Source organism: Prunus mume, linkage group LG1 (genome assembly GCF_029339155.1).
Source record: "Prunus mume cultivar Tortuosa linkage group LG1, ASM2933915v1, whole genome shotgun sequence".
Taxonomy (NCBI): domain Eukaryota; kingdom Viridiplantae; phylum Streptophyta; class Magnoliopsida; order Rosales; family Rosaceae; genus Prunus; species Prunus mume.
Window position 1 is genome coordinate 26,275,595 of NC_142698.1, and position 21,064 is coordinate 26,296,658.

At 36.7% G+C, this 21,064-nt stretch overlaps 2 protein-coding genes across 3 annotated transcripts; both read left to right on the plus strand.

Moving 5' to 3' along the window:
• The first annotated feature begins 8,379 nt into the window (after nt 1-8,379).
• Nucleotides 8,380-11,752, plus strand: LOC103322581 (Ankyrin repeat family protein). The gene is made up of 4 exons (XM_008224510.3): nt 8,380-8,730; nt 9,016-9,663; nt 9,757-10,166; nt 10,728-11,752. Exons 2-4 carry the CDS (start codon nt 9,309-9,311, stop codon nt 11,604-11,606), a joined length of 1,644 nt encoding a protein of 547 aa, XP_008222732.1. The 5' UTR covers nt 8,380-8,730; nt 9,016-9,308; the 3' UTR covers nt 11,607-11,752.
• A 970-nt stretch (nt 11,753-12,722) lies between these two features.
• LOC103322573 (E3 UFM1-protein ligase-like protein) lies at nt 12,723-20,648 on the plus strand. 2 transcript variants are annotated; one of them, XM_008224505.2, is made up of 20 exons: nt 12,723-12,953; nt 13,238-13,549; nt 13,627-13,893; nt 14,106-14,153; nt 14,641-14,706; nt 14,826-14,929; nt 15,374-15,467; nt 15,545-15,601; nt 16,309-16,741; nt 16,847-17,001; nt 17,172-17,237; nt 17,322-17,390; nt 17,485-17,577; nt 17,728-17,793; nt 18,347-18,393; nt 18,487-18,550; nt 18,693-18,770; nt 18,871-18,933; nt 19,674-19,766; nt 20,073-20,648. In XM_008224505.2, exons 1-20 carry the CDS (start codon nt 12,780-12,782, stop codon nt 20,172-20,174), a joined length of 2,451 nt encoding a protein of 816 aa, XP_008222727.2. In that variant the 5' UTR covers nt 12,723-12,779; the 3' UTR covers nt 20,175-20,648. The 2 variants fall into 2 exon arrangements, with proteins under 2 accessions (XP_008222727.2, XP_088910006.1); XM_089053880.1 differs by having other exon boundaries at nt 20,057-20,318.
• The last annotated feature ends 416 nt before the right edge of the window (nt 20,649-21,064 follow it).

Below are 21,064 nucleotides of genomic sequence, written 5' to 3' on the forward strand. Positions count from 1 at the left end.
GCCAGAGCCGGATAAGGGTCAGTCCATCGAACTCCTCGGTGTGATAAGGCTCGCGCTCTTCCGAGTAATCATGCTCCCAATCGCTCCGAGTCCCCATACCTCTCCAGAGGCACATGGGTTGGCCTTGGTGGGGGCCTAGGTGTGTCACCTTTGGGTCTTGGAGATTAACGGGATAAAAGGGGTCCCGCCTGACGGTCCGTGATACGGTCCCGCAATCCTCAGATCTTCGTTGGTTCATGAGGCCGGTTCCTCGGGGAGATATGAGAAGGCGCGACTTGGTCGCCTCCGATGGAGGGGGTCCTTACCTTTGCCGGGCCCAGCCGATTGGGGGCCATGGTGGGAATGCTCCATTGGTTGGGCCGTGCGCTGTGTTCCCGGTAAGGTCGCTGGGAGCCTGGGCCGGTTCCGCTCCCGGGCCAGACGCAGAGTCGTGTTCCAGCCGACATTCCCGGAGTGAAGATGGTCACACCTCTCGGACATCTTGACCACACCGCGCGGAGGAGTTCCACCTCGCCCGGAGGTTAACCTCACGATGGTCCTCCGAGAGGTACCTCCCGAGGGATATCACTGGGCATCGCGCTATCCTCGATAGGCATGGCCGAGTGTGGAGTGAAGAAGAGGCGACGGGTTGGATATGTGAAGGAGCCACCAGGCCGGGTAGAGAAATATGGGTTTCTGGCATCGATTCCCACAGACGGCGCCAAATCGCTGATGCTCCTTTTCGGGAGGGTCAACTTAGAGAGAGGGGTTGTCTTTAGCAAGAGAAGGGCCTGGGCCTTCTGTAGGGGGCTAGCCTGCAAAGACAAAGATAGGAGAAGCAATCGTAAGCTTCTGACACTGTGTGGTGCACGGCCAAGGCTCTCCACGATGCTTGAGTCAGAGTGAGTGACTATTGCAAAGCAGCGAATAGTGAGAGAGAGCCGCTACCATTTTTCTTGGTTACCGCTCCTATTTATAGGGAAGTAAAGGTAGGAGGTTTGTACAAAGTTCCATGTGGGACTTTGTGCAAGTTGTCGTGATGATGACACGTGTCTCCTGTGGTTCTAGGTTTGGAGTTCGAGCGTGGTTGTCCTTCTGAAGAGCATCTCCTTTGGTAGGGAGGAAGACATGTCTACCTTGGTGTTCAATCACGCTTGGTTAATTATGGTGTAAACAACAATGATGAATGGTAATTATAGTTACTGTCAACAACTCATCATAACTGTTATTGCTAATAATGGTAAACATATTTCAGATTCTGTGTGTTTCAATGGTTTATGGTTTATTTGAATTTGAAGACCAATAATCTTTGGAAAGGATATTTCTAATGTGGAAGTCCTGTTGGATTTATGTACAATGGTGAAAGTTCTCCTGAACCCTTGAATTGAATCAGATTTAACTTTGGAATCTTTCCCTTTACAAGGCTTCCTTAGTGTCTTTGTATTTAGATAAAAGAAATATATTTTCTACTTCATTGCTGCAAGGTAAGCAAGATTCCTATCTGGTGATCCAGGTCAAAAGTGCCCATTTGTGGAGAGTAGGTGGCGGAGTCTATGAAAGAGAAAGTAAGAAAAGAGATAAGAACTTGAGACCTACTTGTCTTGCAATTGTCATATCACTAGTTGTTGCCCACTTTACCAGATGCATTGTGAACTTATGAATCCGAACTTTATTTGCTTCTTCTCTTCTTTCCTCTTTATTGGTTTCTGTGGTCCATTGTAGATAGAGACTCCTGCAAACTATCATAATTCTAACTATGAAAGTTTATTTTCTTTTTCATTCCTTTCTTACCTCATTAAAAAGCTCCAACATGCTCCATAAGTTTTGCAGAATTCGGGTCTGTTTGGTATTGTTTTTAGGAAGGCTAAAAGTACTTTCAGTAATCTAAAACTGCTTCTAATAGCTTTTTGGCTGAAAAATTAAAACATATTTCTGGGTTATAAAAGTAATTTTTTGTGTTGTTTGAAGAAGCACATTTCCCCATTTTTCGACTTGCTTTTAACAAAAGCACTTCCAGCGGAAATGCTTCCCAAAGAAACACTCCAAAACATGCCCCCCCTTCCTTTCCCTTCCCTCATTTCAAAAGAGGAAAAAAGAAATTGTTGGTCCATCTATGATCACTGACTAACCTAGAAGATTTCCAAGTTGCACTGTTTTGACTAGAAAAACGGGCATTCATCAGTTTAGCAGTCAACACCCAGTGTATGATGAAGCATGCTGATAATGACAATAAAAACATTATGTATTAGGTGAGTCAATGGTGAAAACCAAAGCCCAGTCAATTAAAATTTTTAAATGTAAACCATATTATATATTAATTATATTTCTAGATAAGTATAATGTTTACATGCTCACATATCTGCCTGAATGAGAAAGAATAATGACAGCAACATCTAAGGGAAGGGCACTATATGCACTGCACAGATTCCCATATGGGCACCAATTAGGGTTCAAGTCAGGACAGTGGTGGCCCACCACAACAGTGTCTTCAACCGCACGTGTGGTGGATTAAATTCTTCCCATTTTGTGTTGCAGAAGAACATGCATGCTTTTTATTTGCTTCTTAAATGGCTCCTCCTCCCATGTGAGCCATTTGTATAAAAGTATATTTTTCCCAAGTGGCCCGTGATTAGATTAGCCTTGTATGTTTAAAACATAATCTAACACAAAATTACTTGATTTAAACAATTGTATTTTCTTTTGGCCTTTGTGATTAATAAATAATTGCGTGATTCTGTGATTTAATTACCACCAATTATGCAGCCTTTTGTGTTTCCTTCGATCCGAAGTACTTGTTTTTTTTTTTTAATTTTTTGTTGGTACTTTTGGCTTTTGGCTTTTTATTTAAAGGTGTCAGTTTATGATTTATGCTAGCCATCATTGACTTGTATAGTAAGGAGATTCTGCTGGCTTGGCTTTTTCACGCCACGATGTCTTTGGCTATGGTGGTTGGTTGCAGTAGTGCAGAATAATTTAACTCATAAAGTTTTCTTATCTACATTATTATTTTGGGTGCCAAATTTTCTACCAACCCACAGTTAAAAAAATTATCACAGGTCCAGTTATTTTTGTTTGTCTCATAATCAGCATATATTATATCAAAACTTGTTAGTATTCAAATCTTGGTAGATGTTTTTTTACATGTCAGTCATTGGAAGTCGTTGAGTGTGGATCATTGTCTAACATTTTGATTTATATATTACCGAATGAAATCTTTATCTCATCGGTTGAGATGCATAATTGTGTTAATTGACAATTTAACAACATAATATATTATAATTCTAATATCAATATGAGAGTATATCAAATAGCGATAAAACAAATGAATTGAAATGTAGAGATGTCCATAATAAGGATCTTATTTTTATTTTTTTGTCAATTCTTCAAATGTTTATCAATTAGTTGGTCATATGAAAGGTCTGATGAAGGGAATATGAAGAAGTAACATTATTTCCTACTACTTTTGAGTACTATTGACTTCGAATTCGTTGATTCTCACCTCTTTTGGACCCTTTGCATCGATGGTAAGAGTCTTCCTCTCAGCCACCAAAATTAAATTTTATTCATTGTCTATAATATTGTTTTTATGAGGCTATGACAAAGACTTAATCAGGATTAGTGGGCTAAAGTTAGTTGACTTTCTGTTTTTCTTGGAAAATAAAACGTCAATGTTTACTTCTGTCTCCCATATACTTCTTACTCATATCACAAAGTCAATCACACATCACCACCCATGACCCATACGAAGTACTCTAGAAGATTCATTATTTAACTTCAAAGATAAACCCTAAACTTAAGCACTAATAATAATGACAATATCCATTATAGTTGAAGTTAAAACAACACCACATGGCTCGTGCTTACTTATCACCATGAAACAAGTTTGTTTCATCTGCATGGATGAATTTTGTCTACGCGAGAGACGTAATTAACAATGTGACAATAAACTTCGGACAAATAATTTTTGTTGCATTCAAGAAATATTCTCTCAGTAATAGGTTTGACAGCATAATTTTAATCTAATATGTTATGTTGTTTATCTAAATAGAAAAGGGACATTTTGGAAAAAGCAAAAGGAGAGAGAAAAATTTTAAAAGAAGCAAAATGGACAAAATGCCCTTATTTATTTTAGATTTCTAATCCAATACATTCTGCCTGATTCAAAGTTGATGTTTTTTTCTTTGAAAAGCTTTTTCGAAAGTAAAATTTTTTATGTCTAAAACCTAAAAAACCTAATAGGAAAAAAGCACACGTGAATAATACGTTGTGAGACGTATTTTAATCTGCAGATAATAGCACCTCCGAGCATGTTGACTGGTTGCTAAGCGCAAACCTACATTATCCAAGAACCTTGAGTTTATTATATGAGTCCAACAAAAAATAATAAGGAGAAAACTAATTAAAAATAGGGACATTTTAGAAAAAGCAAAAAGAGAGAAAAATTTTAAAAGAAGAAATGACAAAACGCCTTATTTATTTTTAGATTTCTAAGAATCCAATACATCAGACGCTTGATTGAAAGCTTAATGATTTTTTGTCTTTTATGAAAAAGTTTTGGCTTTTTCCAAAAGTGAAAATTTTTTTATATCTAAAACCTAAAAAACCTTTAAAAATAACGAATTTGATGAGCAATGACCATCAACAAAAAATAATTAAGAGAATAATCAGTGATCTGAAAATTAGGCAATCCTGTTTTTCTTGGTCGTTGGGTAAGTTGGTGTGCTCCGATGGTTGGGATCTCTCTCTTTATCTGTTAATCTGGATCGCCTGAGTTAATCAGCCTTTGTCGGGGCCACACGGTCATCTTAGAGCTCGTTGTTACACGCTCATCCACTTGGTATGGGCCCGGTGAGGATTTGACAGAATGCGCGTGGGGTCCATTTCCATTAGCAAAGTGGGTTTTGTCTTTTATTGGATTGCCGTGGCAACGTGGGCGCTCTTGCGTCCGTCCAAAAACACTCGCGGCCCACCTACGTGGGTCCCTTAGTGCTTAGCCGACGTGGGCCCCGCCGCCGGTGGCCATTCGACCGATTTCAGACCCTATTTAAGTCTTGCAATCATTGTACACTTGAATAAATTACATTACCTTCCGGTCTCCGACCAAAATGAATTTGAAAAAATTAAGCAAGATGAGAAAATGTCAATTGGGTGGGTGGGTTGGCGTGTAGGGCGATGATGAAGTAGAGATGGCAACGCGGCGAAGCTGGGATGACATTAATGTCTTCCGTCTCCTCGGATAATCGGCGTGCTGACAACGTCTGTTATTAATATTTGTTCTTTAATAAAATTTTAAAAAAAAAAATCATATTTTAGTGCATGAAAACACAACAATTTGAGAACACAAAATTCTTAAATGCTAGTTTCTGAATATTCAAACTTGATGAGTTGATTATCGCATGAAGCTATGAGTAGGGGTTTTATTCCACTCACATTTGTGCTCATGGATATACACAAAGTATCATGAATATCACTAACAAAACAAGTAAGTGGTTGGTTTAATAAATTTGTATGTACTTTATACAAAAACATTAACACATAATAGTGTCGTTACTTTTTCTATTATACTATTGAGTAATGCTACACTTATCACATTTATATCCTACATTTTCAAAGGGTGATTTTTTTAATTCGGTTTATATATAATCAAAGGGTGATTTTTTTAATTCGGTTTATATATAATCACATGCTAATAAGAATTGAAAAAACCATCTAGAAAAGATATAAATGTCCACCACAAGTAGCATCTGTCACCCTTTATCCTTTCCTTATTGAAAGGCACTGAATTGTACTAAACAAGTTGAAAATCAAATGAAGATCATTAAATTTAAGAGAATCGTTTTTGAACATTTATCCAAATGCTATTGTCAAACTTAGATCAGATGTGATGCGTGGGATAATCTGAGTCTAGGGTTTTTGGAGGGTAGGCGATGACTACCTCAAGCTGCGACACGCTATAATTATATAACCATATCAACTCCCAAATTATATTTATGGGATAGAAAAGCAACACGCTGCATGATAAGTGCTTGTTTAGAAGCACTTTTCAAAACGCGTGAAAAGCACTTCTACCAATTTTATGCTCTATCTTGAACTCATTAATTTGGTGTATGGTTCTCACTTGTGACGCAACCACACAGAGGTGTGATCATGCATGCCCTACCCCCCACCTTTTTCATATGATTCAATTGTTTAGAGTTTAAGTCAATCCTTTTTTCCATACTCGCCTAATTCTCTAGAGCTTAGTCGCTTCTTTGTATTTATTACTTTCTCATCTCAATAAAATATTATCGCTTGCTATCAAAAAAAGGAAACCAAACCTTTTTATAAGTCAAAGTCAATGGGAGCTAAAATTATGGCTCACACAAGAGGGAAAAGAGACAGAAAGATATTTGTTTTACAAAATAATTGTTGAAATGGAAAGAATCTGAGTTTCCTTGTGTTGGGTTCTTTAAGTTTGTTTAAAAAGAATATAATTTTATTGATTTTATTCAGTATATTTTGTAATAAATCGTAACAAAAAATATTTTTATTTTAAAATATGGATCGATCAAATGTTACTCCCCCTCTTTCTCCTTAGCGAATGACAAAAAAAAAAAAAAGTTGACTTTTTTAAAGTAAACTTGGCATTAAGAGTGGGATGATAGGTTATGAAAATCAAACTTAACAACTGAAAAGTGAAAAGAAAACCTAATAACAAACCCAACACAATAATTAACCTAATTAACCCAAAACCAAGCCTAATTTTGTTTTCTTTCCTAATTTCCACATTAAAACGAACTTATTGCTTTCAAAAATTTCAATGTTAGGTAATATGTCATTGTTTAAATTATTTTTGAAGGAATATAAATTTCAATACATGTAAACTTCCAAGCCTTGCATGTGTTTTTAAGACAAACGATATGGGGTAAGGGAATACGACCTAGGGCATCGAGTGCATGTGTAATACTTTTAACCACTAGAACTACAAGCCTTTTGCACATGAATGCATATGTTTAAATTCAATTGTTTACCAAAAATAAAAATCAATTTTTTGTCAAAAAAAATAAAACCAAAAAATTTCCCTGTTTGGTTAATAGGAAATGAGGCTTGAGGATGGGAATCAATTGCTTTTTCATGTTTGTAAGTCTAAACATGAAAAATGGTTGCCTGACACATGGAAAATGTTGGGTGTTGGGGGTCTCTCTCCTTGGGTTTTGTTTTTCTCATCATGAGAAAGTTTGGGAAAATGAGATGAAATTAAATGCATATTTTTCTTGACCATTTTGTCATCATCAACAATTTAGAATTACAATATAGAATTAAATGCATCCTTTTTTAATTTGATTTCATATGGGTATAATTGAAAAATTAAACAAACTTTGTTTTACATCTTACACAAACCAAACATGTGAAAGAAAGTAAATTGGTATTTCCCATAGTCTGAAATATCGATAATATCGACGAAATATCTAGGATATTTCAGTTTTTTTGAATCACGGATATTTCGAAATATATCCATGTACATATCATATAAATATCGACAATAATATCGGAAAATATCTATAATATCGATGTAAAGGAAAAAAAAGGGAAAAAAAAGAGGGGAAAAAAAAACACAAAAGGGATTTGAATCCCTCCCATTTTACTCCTCCAACACCTTAACCACCACATATAACTTATGTTTTAGTGATAATATGCTAAAATATTTATATTTATATGGGTGACATATTAACAATTACATGCAAAACTATTTTGGGGATTTATCATTTGATGAATACTCTTCACAATACACTTACTCTATACATAGAGATGATGAAGAAAGTGAAAAATTTGAACCTCATAGGAATCCTATGTGGTACTAAGTCACTCATGTATCTTATCATGCAATGTATAATGTAAAATATTGTAGTAAATCATTATATATAAATGATTATGATGTGTTTAATCTTTTTTTCATTAATTACTACATATTTTCTACACTCACAGTGTTTACTAGCTCGTTGTATAATCAACTTAAATCAGTTAAATCCATCATGTAATGCATTTCATTTTAATTTTTTTTGATAAACTAATAGATAATTGACTAAATAAACATTCTCTAAAGTTTAAATAAAAATTTCTAAGTTTTTTTATAATTTCCGTGGTTTTTATTCAATTTTTATCGATATTGATAATATCCCGATATTTCCATCGAAATTTCCATGTTTTTGGACTATCGATATTTTCGATATCATCGATATTTTAGACCAGGTATTTCCGGGCCTAACTTGAATGGATGTTCCACTCCATTTACAAGCGCGCGTGGTTCTGTTATTTCGGTTAACTGTTCATATATTTTGCCCACTATTAATCTGTCTTCTTCTTTTGTCTTTCCCTCCTCCTATATTATTCTCATTTTATTTTTAAATTTTTCTTTTGTACAAAAGGCCATCCATTATTGGTTATAGATTAGTTTTTCTGGGTCTGATTTAGAATCACATAAAGCAGTTGCTGTTGTTGCAGACATGTGCTTTTTCTAAGTTTCTATTTCTTGGCCTATAATTACATTAATTTATAGCTCTTCCTCCTTTCTTGCTCCTTCTACCTCCGAAATAAAAGGGCCTCTCAAAAACCAAAAAACAAAAATCTGTTTCTTCTTCATGTGTATCCTAAATATCTTTTCCAGCGTGTTTCTACAATCCCATGGTTCTCTAGAAACTGCTCCTGAATTATATGAGTTGTTTTGTGTTGTTACATGGAGGAGAACATAGAATCTCCTTTCTTCAAACTCAGGTATGTTGGCAAACATCTTCAGTTTTTGTTTTTGTTTTTTTCTAATGCAATCTATCAATTCTGTGTGTTATGAGCTGAATGAGAAATTGGAATATGTTGAGAAAAATGAAACACCAAAAACCCAGAATTTTTTGTTTCTTCTTGTCATTTTGGGGCGGTTTGTTTTGGAAGCTAAGATTGGCGGCCTGCCAGAGCTGTGTTTGTTTGTTTGTTTGCTAAGAATTGAAAATGATATTTGCTACATGTGAGAAAAATGTTCAAACCCAGGTTGTTGTTTTGTAACAGGGCAGTAATTTGGGATGCAGGGAACAACAGAACCACAATTGGGAGATAGAAACCGAATTCCAAGGTCGCGCTTTTGCTGAATTTCAGGGTATTGTAGGAGATTTTTTTTCTTTCTTTGACTTGCTTTGAAGAAATGATGACTCTTGTGGATCAAAAATGCGAATTTTGATCTGGGTTTTTGCTGGAAAGAAGAGGAAATATTCCTGCATCATTGATTAGAATTAGTTTGAGGAGAAGGAGAGAGATAGATAGACATACAAATAGATATATATATATTTCTGTAGTTGATTGCAATGGAGGCAGAGGCACCAGCTGAGCAGCCGCAGGCAACGCAGCCAAGCTTGCCGCGGAAAAAGATGACGAAACAGTTAACGGGAAAGCGCGATGATACGCCTTTGCATTCTGCGGCAAGATCAGGAAATATGGGGGTGGTGATGGATATCCTTGAAAATACAGAAGAGGCTGAATTGAAGGAGTTATTGGCAAAGCAAAATTCATCTGATGAAACAGCCCTCTATGTTGCTGCAGAATATGGTTATGTTGATTTGGTCAGGGAGATGATCAAATACTATGATCTTGCTGATGCTGGAATCAAAGCAAGAAATGGGTTTGATGCATTCCACATTGCTGCCAAACAAGGGGATATGGGTATGTCTCCACTTAGACCTTTCTGTTTTTTTTTTATAAATTTTTATTGTTACTTTGTTTTTGGTGGTAAATTAATGTTTTTCTCTTGTGCAGATGTATTGAATGTGCTTATGGAGGCTCATCCAGAATTGACTATGACCGTGGATCTATCAAACACCACAGCTTTGCACACGGCTGCCACCCAAGGGCATACAGAGGTGGTGAACTTTCTATTGGAAGCAGGAAGCAGCCTGGCAACCATTGCTAGAAGCAATGGCAAAACCGCGCTGCATTCTGCAGCAAGAAATGGTCATTTGGTGGTTGTGAAAGCGCTTCTGGAAAAGGAGCCTGGTATTGCAACACGTGTCGATAAGAAGGGGCAGACGGCACTTCACATGGCAGCAAAGGGGCAGAATCTTGAGATGATGGAGGAGTTGATTAAGGCAGATCCTTCGTTGATAAACATGGCTGATAATAAAGACAACACGGCATTGCATATAGCTACTCGAAAGGGTAGAGCTGAGGTAAATTGACTGACCTTCCTACAAATTTGCTATCAAAGAAACTGTCTTGCAGACATCTCATTGAGATTTCATGTCTTGTTCATTGAATTGAAAGCATCATAGCAACTTACATTAATGGTTTCAATGGAAGTCCTTGGCTATGCATTGCTATAATGGAACTTGAAAGATATGGCCAATTAGAAAGTCAAATAATAAGGCAGTGGATTGCTAGATTTCAATAAATTTCATTTATCACATGATTGTGGTTATTTCTCAGCATCTGATAGAAACAAGGATCTACTAGTGGTTAACTTTTGCCAATATTCATTGAAATCCTCTTGACAGTAGTCTTGTATAAGCTTTCCTTCATTGACTAAGTTCTGTGATTTGGGCATCTTACTTGCTTTTGCTGGACAACTTTGGCGCATTGCCGGGTTCTCTCCCCAAAATTTTATAATTTCTAGATTGGTTGGGTTTTATAGGTGCTCATCAAGCCTTCCTTACCTTTTATTGGTTACCAAATTAGAGAAAGAAATTGTACGTTTTAATCTGACAATCATAATGCTGGTTATATGTTTGCAGATTGTTAAGTTGCTACTCGAACACAGTGAAACCGACACAAAAGCTGTTAACAAGTCTGCAGAAACTGCCCTTGACACTGCCGAGAAAACTGGGAACTCGGACATTAAAGCTTTTCTCCAAGAACGCGGTGTCCAGAGTGCTAAAGAAATCAAGCCACAGGCTACAAACCCAGCTCGAGAGCTGAAACAAACTGTGAGTGACATAAAGCACGAAGTCCACCACCAGCTAGAACACACTCGCCAAACCAGAAGACGCGTCCAGGGCATTGCGAAACGTCTTCACAAAATGCACACAGAAGGCCTTAACAATGCAATTAACTCCAACACTGTTGTTGCTGTCCTCATTGCTACGGTTACCTTTGCAGCCATTTACCAAATCCCTGGCCAATATGTGGATGACCCGAAAGACATTCCTCATGGGCAGTCGCTTGGGGAAGCCAACATTGCTCCCAAACTGGCCTTTATGATCTTCTTCATCTTTGATTCCATTGCCCTTTTCATTTCCCTGGCTGTTGTGGTGGTGCAAACTTCAGTGGTGGTGATTGAGAGCAAGGCCAAGAAGCAGATGATGGCAATCATTAACAAGCTCATGTGGTTGGCATGTGTTCTGGTTTCTGTGGCATTTTTGGCACTCTCTTTTGTAGTGGTGGGTGGCCAGAAGTGGCTAGCAATTGGAGTTACAATTATAGGAACAGTCATCATGGCTGCAACTTTGGGCACTATGTGTTTCTGGGTAGTTAGGCATCGAATTGAGGCGAAAAACATGAGGAGCATTAGGAGATCATCGCTGGGCAGCAGATCGAGGTCGTTGTCATTGTCTGCAGTGATTTCTGAATCTGAGCTCCTCAACAATGACTACAAGAAGATGTATGCAATTTGAAACACTTCCACATACGCGCTGCCAGATTTTGTTTCTTCCTTTTGTTCATCATTGGGCGTAAACAAGTCTCTATAATGATTATAAATTAACTTCCAAATGTATATTCCCTATAAGGAGCTGATCATAGCTTTTTTTCTCCTTTAGAATGGTTTTGGCTTTTGTTTAGTTATACCAAATGAGAAATAGGAACAAAGTGTTCAACCAAACACCATCGTTGACATTGAAGACTCAGAAAAAGCACTAAGACCTTGGAGAATCGTTAAGCATATGGCAATCATGAAGTTGACAAGAGGGTCTAATCATAGTAAGACAATATATTGGTTGTCATGTTCCATTTCCACCTAACTAATTAACATGTAATGTACTTACATACATATGTGAAGGCCAAGATCAGCATCATCAATTAATATATTGCTGAAAATTCACTGCATATGAGCCCATGGTGAAGCCACTACTTTGGTACATGAGATGGTAGAGGTCCACCCATTAGCAAAGAAAAACATTACAATTTGGAACAATCCATGTATCTAAATCACATTATTGATCATATCTCGATTCATAAGTAATTTATGTATTTGAATCACATTATTGATGATATCTCTTATAAAGGTGAGATTCACGGTCTCACTTTTATGACACATAATTAGCAATATGATTTTGGATTTTAACATGAGATGATGGAGTTTCAATCAACGGAGTGAAAAAATATCAAACTTTATACGAGATATGATCGGCAATGTAATCAATAAACACGAAAGCTTGACACTTACATAAATAATTTGGAATTATAGCTAGGAGTGCCAATGCATTAGTAGGGACGACATATGATAATGCAGAGAGTCGTTGTCGAGGCGGCTGCGAAGATGATCTCAAATAGGGACAAGGGTATTCAGTTGCAGGATTTCCCCTAATTTCTTTTCTTCTTATGTAGTTATTTATTTATTTCTGGGACATCCCTAAATAAAATAAAAAACAGAAAATCAAATAATATGGGCCTACTAATGGGCTTCAAGGCCCAATCCAAAATGAAGCCCAATAGAACCCGTATTTCTTGAGAAGCGGATTTTAATGGGCTTTGACCCGTTTTTGAAAGAAACGACTAATTCGAGTCGAAACGTCTCTAAACAGAGTAATTGGAGTGCTGCAGACTCGGAGACTCACGGTGAACCGAAAATGGACGACGAATTGCTGGAATTGCAGAGGCAATTCGAGTTCGCACAGCAGGCGAAATCGAGCATCAGATTATCCGATCGAAACGTCGTCGAATTGGTCCAGAAGCTTCAGGAGCTACACATCATCGACTTCGAGCTCCTCCACACCGTCTCCGGCAAAGAATACATTACTCCCGTAAACCTCTCTCTCTCTTTGTTTTGCAATGGACATGATAAATTATCTGATGAATTCCCTTCTATTTTGTTTGTATTTTCGGTGACGAAACATTTTGGTTTGAATTTCATCCCAAGACAAATGAATAATGTGTTTCTATATAAACTAATGGTGGAAAATAATTAATTTTTCGTATTGTTGCTGTTATTTTATTTGATCAGATATTTGTCATTTGAGTACTGTGTATGTGTGTGTGATTTTGTTGGAATGATTGAAAATTTGATGATGGTGTGGCATGATACTAGGATCAACTGAGACATGAAATATTGGCGGAGATTAGTAAATTAGGGCGTGTTTCGGTAATTGACCTTGCGGACACTACCGGGGTTGATTTGTATCATGTTGAGAAGCAAGCTCAACGTATTGTTTCGGATGATCCGGGGCTTATGTTGATTCAAGGGGAAATAATATCGCAGTCGTATTGGGATTCTGTCGCTGAAGAAGTCAATGACAGGCTTCAAGAATGTAGCCAAATTGCTTTGGCAGAACTTGCAGCTCAGTTACATGTCAGTTCAGAAATGGTGGCATCTGTGTTGGAGCCCCGCCTTGGGACTGTGGTAACTTCTTTTCCTGGTTTTGAGTGATTTTGGAATGAGGAAAGGAAAATTATGATATGGGTTGTCTCTTGATGTAGGTGAAAGGTAGGCTTGAAGGTGGGCAGTTGTATACTCCTGCATATGTTGCACGTGTTACTGCCATGGTTCGTGGTGCTGCCAGGGGTATCACAGTTCCCACCAACTTATCAGTGTTGTGGAGTTCTTTACAACAGTTGCTGCAAGAAATGGATGGAGCCAGTGGTGTGGCTGTTGAAGGTTCATTTTTCCAATCCCTGTTTAATGGGCTTGTAAAGGAGGGCGAGATTTTTGGATCACTTCGAGCTGGAGTTCATTGGACACCGAATGTATGTCTCATAATCTGGCTTCATTTGGTTTAGGGTGCTTTCTGTTCATTGCATAGGATGAATGAATTAAGAATTCCATAATCTGATTAACATCAACTTCTAAAATGTTCCAGCACAAACTTGCTGAACAAGCATTTCAGCTTTGTTATTACAGAATCACTTCAATACATTGACCTTTTGGTTTTTATCTAAATATTGTATCTCTGGTACAGGTCTTTGCCAGTGCTCAAAAGGAATCAATTGATTCTTTCTTTTCACAGGTATGGAGCCCTTTTCTCTTGCCTATTAATAACACATCGTTCAGATTCTGAACTTCAAATTTAACATGTATGCCTCATTGCATGCTCAGTTGGTCTTTTAATTTTCTTTTCAACTTTGAACCTTTGAATTGGACCCTTTTACTTTTCCTTTCCTTTTTGAGACTTCTATTCATTCAGTAGCAGGTGTAAGGCATTTCAACAAGTGTAGTCTATGTGGTATTGGACTGATATGTCAACATGGCCTGAAGTGTTAAGTCAGTATTTAGCAGTATTTTATTAATTTGTAGAATGTCAAGATTATTCGTTGCTGCTCAATTGAAGACTCGAACATTTTCAAAGAAGTTGTCATTTTGTGGTTACATAATTTTCTAGGAAACCAGACGTTTAGACATTTTATGTTATTTCTACCATTTTCTTTGGGAATAGGAAAGAATATTCTAAAATGTTGATGATTCGTTCTTCTAACTTGTTCTTCAATATTATGCAGAATTCTTTCATTAGCTATGAAGTTCTGCACAAACTTAGAATTCCTCAACCTATTCAGTTCTTGCAGGTATCTAATTGCTTTCATGTTCATGTTCTGATTCTGGAGCTCATAGAATTTATATGTGAAATATATTTGTCTTCTCTTGTTTTATGTAATTAAATTTTTGGTTATGCACTCCAATTTAGTCCAGATATCCGGAAGGTATGCCTTTGGTTACTACATTTGTTCACCCCTCGATGATTGAGATGCTTGATGCTGCTACTGAAGATGCTCTCGAGCATAGTAGCTGGTAAGGAAACATCTCTGATAGTCTTATGAATACCTTACTTTCTTTCCGAGTGAATTCATCATTTTTTATTTAATATGCATTAATATTTTAGTATGAAACTTTATCACTTGATAGTTGATACTGTCCTTATTCCCTTCCTTACTCTTTGTGCCCATAATTAGATTACATTCATGGATGGACAAAGTGGCCATCTTATTATAATCATCGTGTTGTTTTTCTTTTGGGTGTGGACTTTTTCCATTGGAGGTCATTTAATATGCTGTTCCATTATAAATTGGATACTTGAAAAAGTCCTTAAACTCATCAAAATGGTTCTTGTGGATTACATAGACATAGAAAGATATTTTGTCAATGTTCTTGGATGTATTTCCATTGTACCGTTATGTTAAGACAACGTCGCCATTTCATATTTATTTCATGGTATGATTGGATGGAGCGATGCAGGATTGATTCTCTCTCTATACTGCCGATGTCCTTTGGGTCTCAAGATGCATCTAAACTTTTGTCCCTCTGTCCTTCCATTCAGCAGGGTCTTAAGGTGCATTTCTGATTCCAAGTCTGCCCTTTTATTCACCCACTTGATCTATTGACTCTAGTCTGCATCTGGTTTTGCAGTCTGATAAAGCAAAAATATTCGGGGAGTCTTATGTATTTAGCAATGGTTTTATCAAGGTATGTCCTCTGGAATAGATTATATAATAATTATTCTTAACTTTTAAGGGATTTTTAAATCCCCTTATTATTTAAAGATCTAATGCCTTCTAAACTTTCAAATGTACAAACATGCAATTTATGTTTTATAAAATAACTTTAAAACACCATTACTTCCATTATACATATCTATTTTCCCATAAATTTGTATTTTCTTTTGAAAAACGTTTCATTGAGGTATATCAAACAAGACACATGATGAATATTGGATTTTACATGGTTTGGTGGAGTTTAGTTGCAGTTCCACAGAGTCCAGTTGTGTTGTAAAGGTTTACATGGTTTCTGAAGTTCTCGGATGCAAGATATCCACATGTTCTCCATCTGCCAAGCCTTATTGCACTGACAATTTCTTGCCTGAGATGTGTTTATCATTGAAAACATAAAAGAAGTTACTTTGCCATAATTAGGATGATACATGGTATTTAATTTTTTTTTTTTTTTTTATAGAAGCAAGCAATGAGACTTGTAGACCTTACTTCTGCAGGTGTTCTTTGTGATTTTTTGTTTTGTTTTTATTTATAAAAAAATCTCTTTTCCACTGCTTTGAATAGCTCTCTTTTCTTTGCACCTGAAACCAAAAAGCTAGGAAATTCAGTAATTTTTTATGCAATTCTACATCCCGATTTGGTCTCATGAAATCTGATGCTTTCAATATGTCTTCATGGCAGGATGTGTATGATCGCCTGGAGAAAGAAATGGAAACCTTTAATGTTTCAGGTGCTTCTGGTACTGTGGTGTCAGATGATTTGCGTGAGACAAAAGCTGGTCATGATGCAAGCAGGTTGAGTGAGTCAACTGAAAATGTTAGTGATAGCAGCAGTAATAAACAGGCCATGGAGAAAGGATCCAAAAAGAAAAAGGGCAAAGGGGCTGGGAATATGATAACAGGTCCAGCTGAGAATGAGCTGGATAACCAGGACCGTGCTCCTACGAAATCTAAGAAAAATCAAAGGAAAGGGAAGAATATCTCTTCCGAACAAGTTGCAGAGTCAAAAGCAGCTGCTAAGTTGGTAAAAATCAAAGAGGAAAATCTCAACATTCCTTCAGAAGATTGGGTAATGAAGAAGATTGCAACATTGGTACCTGATTTTGAAGAACAAGGTCTGTTGATTCTGATTCCTGCTATTTTATTCATTTTAATTTTCGAGACCATTAGCCATGGATTTGGTACTGAGATTTAACAGAATCAGTGGACTACTTTGGTAGGTCTCGATGATCCCCAAACAATTCTAAGACCTCTGGCAAACTATTTGAGACCTATGCTAATCAACTCTTGGAAGGAGAGAAGAAAGGCATTGTTTTCAGAAAATGCAGAGAGAATGAAGCAATTGCTTGATAGTTTGCAAAAGAAATTTGATGAGGTCAGTGCTCTAGTATGACATTTTTTTACTGCAGCAACTACTTTTATTGTCTAATTACTTAGTTCTTGCACTGGGTATTCTCTTGGGATTTAAGAAGCATCCGCTTGTGCTTTCTGGAACCTATTGATTTAGAGTCTTCCATATGATAAAGTTCCTGTTCTTTCCTGCAGTCTTTCTTAAACATGCAGCTTTATGAAAAGGCTTTAGATTTGTTTGAAGATGACCAATCAACTTCAGTAAGTTTTTCCTCTAGTGATGTGTATTAAGTGGTTGTAGTTGTTGATAAAGTGGACTAAAGAAGGCTCATCTATGATCCACAGGTCATTTTGCACCGGCATCTGTTAAGAACAACAGCTACTACTATTGTTGATATGCTTCTTCAAAATTTGGTAGATATTGTCTTGTTCATGGCCACAATATGTACACATATGCATGTAGCTGAGTTGGTTCATGGATTCTAAATGATAGATTCATATGATGTAGGACGTGCACAACAAATTGAAGAACGGAGATGAAGTTGCAGAGCCTCAGATTTCAGAATCTATTTCCCTTAATCTGGGAGAAAGAACTTCCATTGTAGGAAATTATCCACTTCTTGATGTTACTTTATTTCATGTTCCAAAGAAGAGTTTCTCAATTTGTTTCATAATAATGGAACTGCTTAAGCACATTATACAATTAGAAAAAAACCTAAGTCAAACTTTTATTGTCTCTTGGGTTTTGCAGGCCAAGACTCTTCCTGGATCTCTTTCAAATAAAGCTCTCGCTGTAGTTGAAGCTTTGGAAGGAAAGGTCTGTTCTTGGTTGTTAGAACCCCGTGCTTTTCTGTTTCCGGAACCTATCTGAATTGACTAATCGTGAATCTTGTGCTGACTATTCAATTTAACGTTTGGTTGTTATTTCTGTTTTAAGTTATTTCTATTTTACACAGTGATTGATTGTTTACTTAATAATGAATTTAGGTTGCACCCTTAATTAGTTCAGAACTTTGTTTTGGATCTCCTAATGCTTCTGTTTTTGCAGATTTTTCATTTTATACATTTAATTATTTCTTCGGAAGGTCACCCTTGAGCAGTAAAAACCTGCTCTTGTTTCTAGCTTGACATCGTAGTATCAATTTCTTATTCTTTGTATGCAATGGGCCAGGAAGAGCTTGATTATTTTTACCTCTGAAGGTTACCCATCAATAAATGAAGTAGTTGAAAGTTTAGAAATGTCTCTTAAGGAAATTTTTGTTTATTTGCAATCATTATAATTTTTACATTTTCTTTTCTGCCTGGTACTTAATCAAAAGGTTTTGTATATATTGCACTATTACTCAAATATTGAATGTTCTGTGTGGCAGCGGGTGGAAACATTTATGACTGCTCTAAGAGACATTGCAGAAGAGAGGTAGATGCATGCTTATTTGTATTTGTGATGAGTTCCATGAAGTATTTCTTTTCCCTAGAAGTTAATACACACCTTTTGGTTTCATTTTCTAAGCGGCTTGCTCTTGAAAAAGCTGGACAAGAAATTGGAAAGAACACTTCTGCATGCATATCAAAAGGTTTTCTTCTTGTATAAGGATTTGTCAAAGTTGCTATCCACAAATAGCTAGATTCGTAACTTGATCTTATGGAAATGAAAATTACCTTTTCAGGTTTTTTTGGTAATTCCTCTCTCATGTGTTCTCTCTGTGTCATTTTCAGGATTTGGTGTCTCAAGTTTCTGCTGAGATGGATCCAGTTTCTCTTTTAGCAAAAGTTGTTTCCCTGATTTACGTACAGGTCAGTTAATTTTTAGTGCTGTCAGCTCAGACTTATAGCACACACATTCATGCTTCATGTTGCTTGCCCAATTCAGTAACATGAATTTTCTTATAAGTAGGTTCACCATAAAGCTCTTCAAGCACCTGGAAGGGCCATCGCTGTGGCTGTTTCACGGCTGAAGGTATGTGTTTACAAGAAAATAAGTGGCTTTTCTGATAAGTGCTCCTAGAACTTGGGCATATAGGTTATTATCTTCGAAGAGTGTGGTGACAAGATATAATTCTGTCTCCACTCTTTTCCTAACTTAAGTTCTTATGCTAGATTGATTAGGTTTCATATGAACATTTCAGTATTTCAACTTTAAACAAGACTCATCTTACACAAAAACCAATTAGAATTTTAAATTTGCAAAAAGAAGTCATCTTTTTCAATAAATTTTAATTGTGTTGATTATGCTTTATTTTACTTTAAATATGATTTATTGCACAAGATCTGTTGAATAGTAAGTTCCAATATTTGATTCATCACCAAAATTATAATTTTTTAAAGAGAACTTAAGGAACCTAACACAACAAATTGCAGCTAAGTTTTAACGTTTTCTAAATATCCTTATCAGAGTTCCTAAGATTGATTTTCCATTTGAATTTTGAACAGAAGGGTACATTGATAAACATAAACAGATCCTCTCCTTTTCTCTCCCTCTAGCGATATATCTGATAAAAAATAAACTTCCCTTTTTGTTCTCTCTTAGACAACAGACACTTGTCCCCTTTTCTTGTTTTTCTAAGGATAAGGACACAATATGAGCTCTGCTAAATGCTTCAGTTAGGTGATTCTAATATCACTGAGCTTAAATGGTGCTCCTGTATTTGTGTGCATATTGTTTCTAAACTGCCCCTAATAACTACACGGTATTTTCAGGATAAACTAGATGATTCAGCCCACAAGATCTTGACAGATTATCAAACTGCAACAGTGACCCTCTTAGCACTAATATCTGCTGCAAGTGGAGATGTGAGTAGACATTTTGCATTTTTCTTGTCAGTTTCACGGGTTAGGAGTTATGTCTTGATTACAATTGATCCATAAATTTCAGCCCTCAATAATCTTCTTTTTGTAGCACTTAATTGTTATTTTTTTCTTCAAGGTTTACGTAATTAGTAGAACATTTGGAATGATAAGTTGGAAATGTTCTGCTAATTGATCAAGTGTATGATTGGATAAAATGGTTTACTTGTTTTTTTTCCCCCTTTTAATTCTTATTTCTTTTGCTAGTCATTGGACTCATTACCTAATGTAAGCAGTCTCTGTTTGCATCAGGGAGAAGATTGTACATCTGATAGAATTTTGAGCAAAAGGGAGCTGCTAGAAAATCAAATGACTGCACTCAAAGGCCTCGTTTTAGGCACCTCAAAATCTTGACTCTCTGGCTCGAATACAAGTTTCTGAAAGTTGAATGGACCTTTGAAAGAAGCCTTACCAAAGAGGTTTCAGACAGAAATGCTTCTTTTCCTTGAAGACGTTTGTGGAGTGGTCGTCTCTCCCAGACCGACAAGAATAGAGAGATCCAGGAAACTAGAAATGCTTGAGTCATTTCGTTTTTGCTTGAGCTGTGCTTGAAGTATGTGGTATTTGATGTGCCTATTGAGCTATCAGTTTGGGCAAATTAGAGATTAGCATCGAGATTATCCGAAAAGGAAAAAAGAGAGTAAAAGAGATTGGCGTTGAATTATTGCCTCTACATCCATATAACTTGTAAAAGAAGTTGAAAAGAAAAGGCATACAAATTAGTAGTTCCCTTGAGGGGGACATAATTGGTCTTCAATTTGGTCTGCATGCTACACTTATCAATGCAGTTCGTTTTTGGGTATATTTGACAAGCACAAATTTGCCTTATACTGCCCTAGTTTAATAAATGCCGTACATATCAAGTTCTAAATTTCTTATGCCCCTCTTTAGTCTACAACCGATGGCAAAATTCTCAGTAGGACGTAAACATGGGTGGCTCTCTTCAGTTTGATCATTTAAGAAATCAGATGTTTGGGTTTTCTGCTGGAACATGGACAACTGGTCCTCGCGCAATACGCATCAGTTAAAGATAATGGGAGCTCGAAATTGGAAGTGTATGCGACAGCTGCAACTAGCCATTGGTGCATGTAGAAAACCCACTTTAGGTGAACATAGGCTAAACTGCTGCTGAGACCATCCTCTAGAAACTTCACCACAACCCCCCAATTAATCATGCATTTCAACATCTGTGGAAAAAAAACATAAGACATCTTGTGCTTGTCTTGGCGTTACTTCAACTTCAA

Coding starts and splice junctions, on each gene's coding strand:
- LOC103322581 (XM_008224510.3), top strand. CDS start 9,309: ATGGAGGCAGAGGCACCAGCTGAGCAGCCGCAGGCAACGCAGCCAAGC. Junction 9,664..9,756: donor TGCCAAACAAGGGGATATGG/GTATGTCTCCAC, acceptor TCTCTTGTGCAG/ATGTATTGAATGTGCTTATG. Junction 10,167..10,727: donor CTCGAAAGGGTAGAGCTGAG/GTAAATTGACTG, acceptor ATATGTTTGCAG/ATTGTTAAGTTGCTACTCGA.
- LOC103322573 (XM_008224505.2), top strand. CDS start 12,780: ATGGACGACGAATTGCTGGAATTGCAGAGGCAATTCGAGTTCGCACAG. Junction 14,930..15,373: donor GCTCTCGAGCATAGTAGCTG/GTAAGGAAACAT, acceptor GGAGCGATGCAG/GATTGATTCTCTCTCTATAC. Junction 17,578..17,727: donor TGGGAGAAAGAACTTCCATT/GTAGGAAATTAT, acceptor TGGGTTTTGCAG/GCCAAGACTCTTCCTGGATC.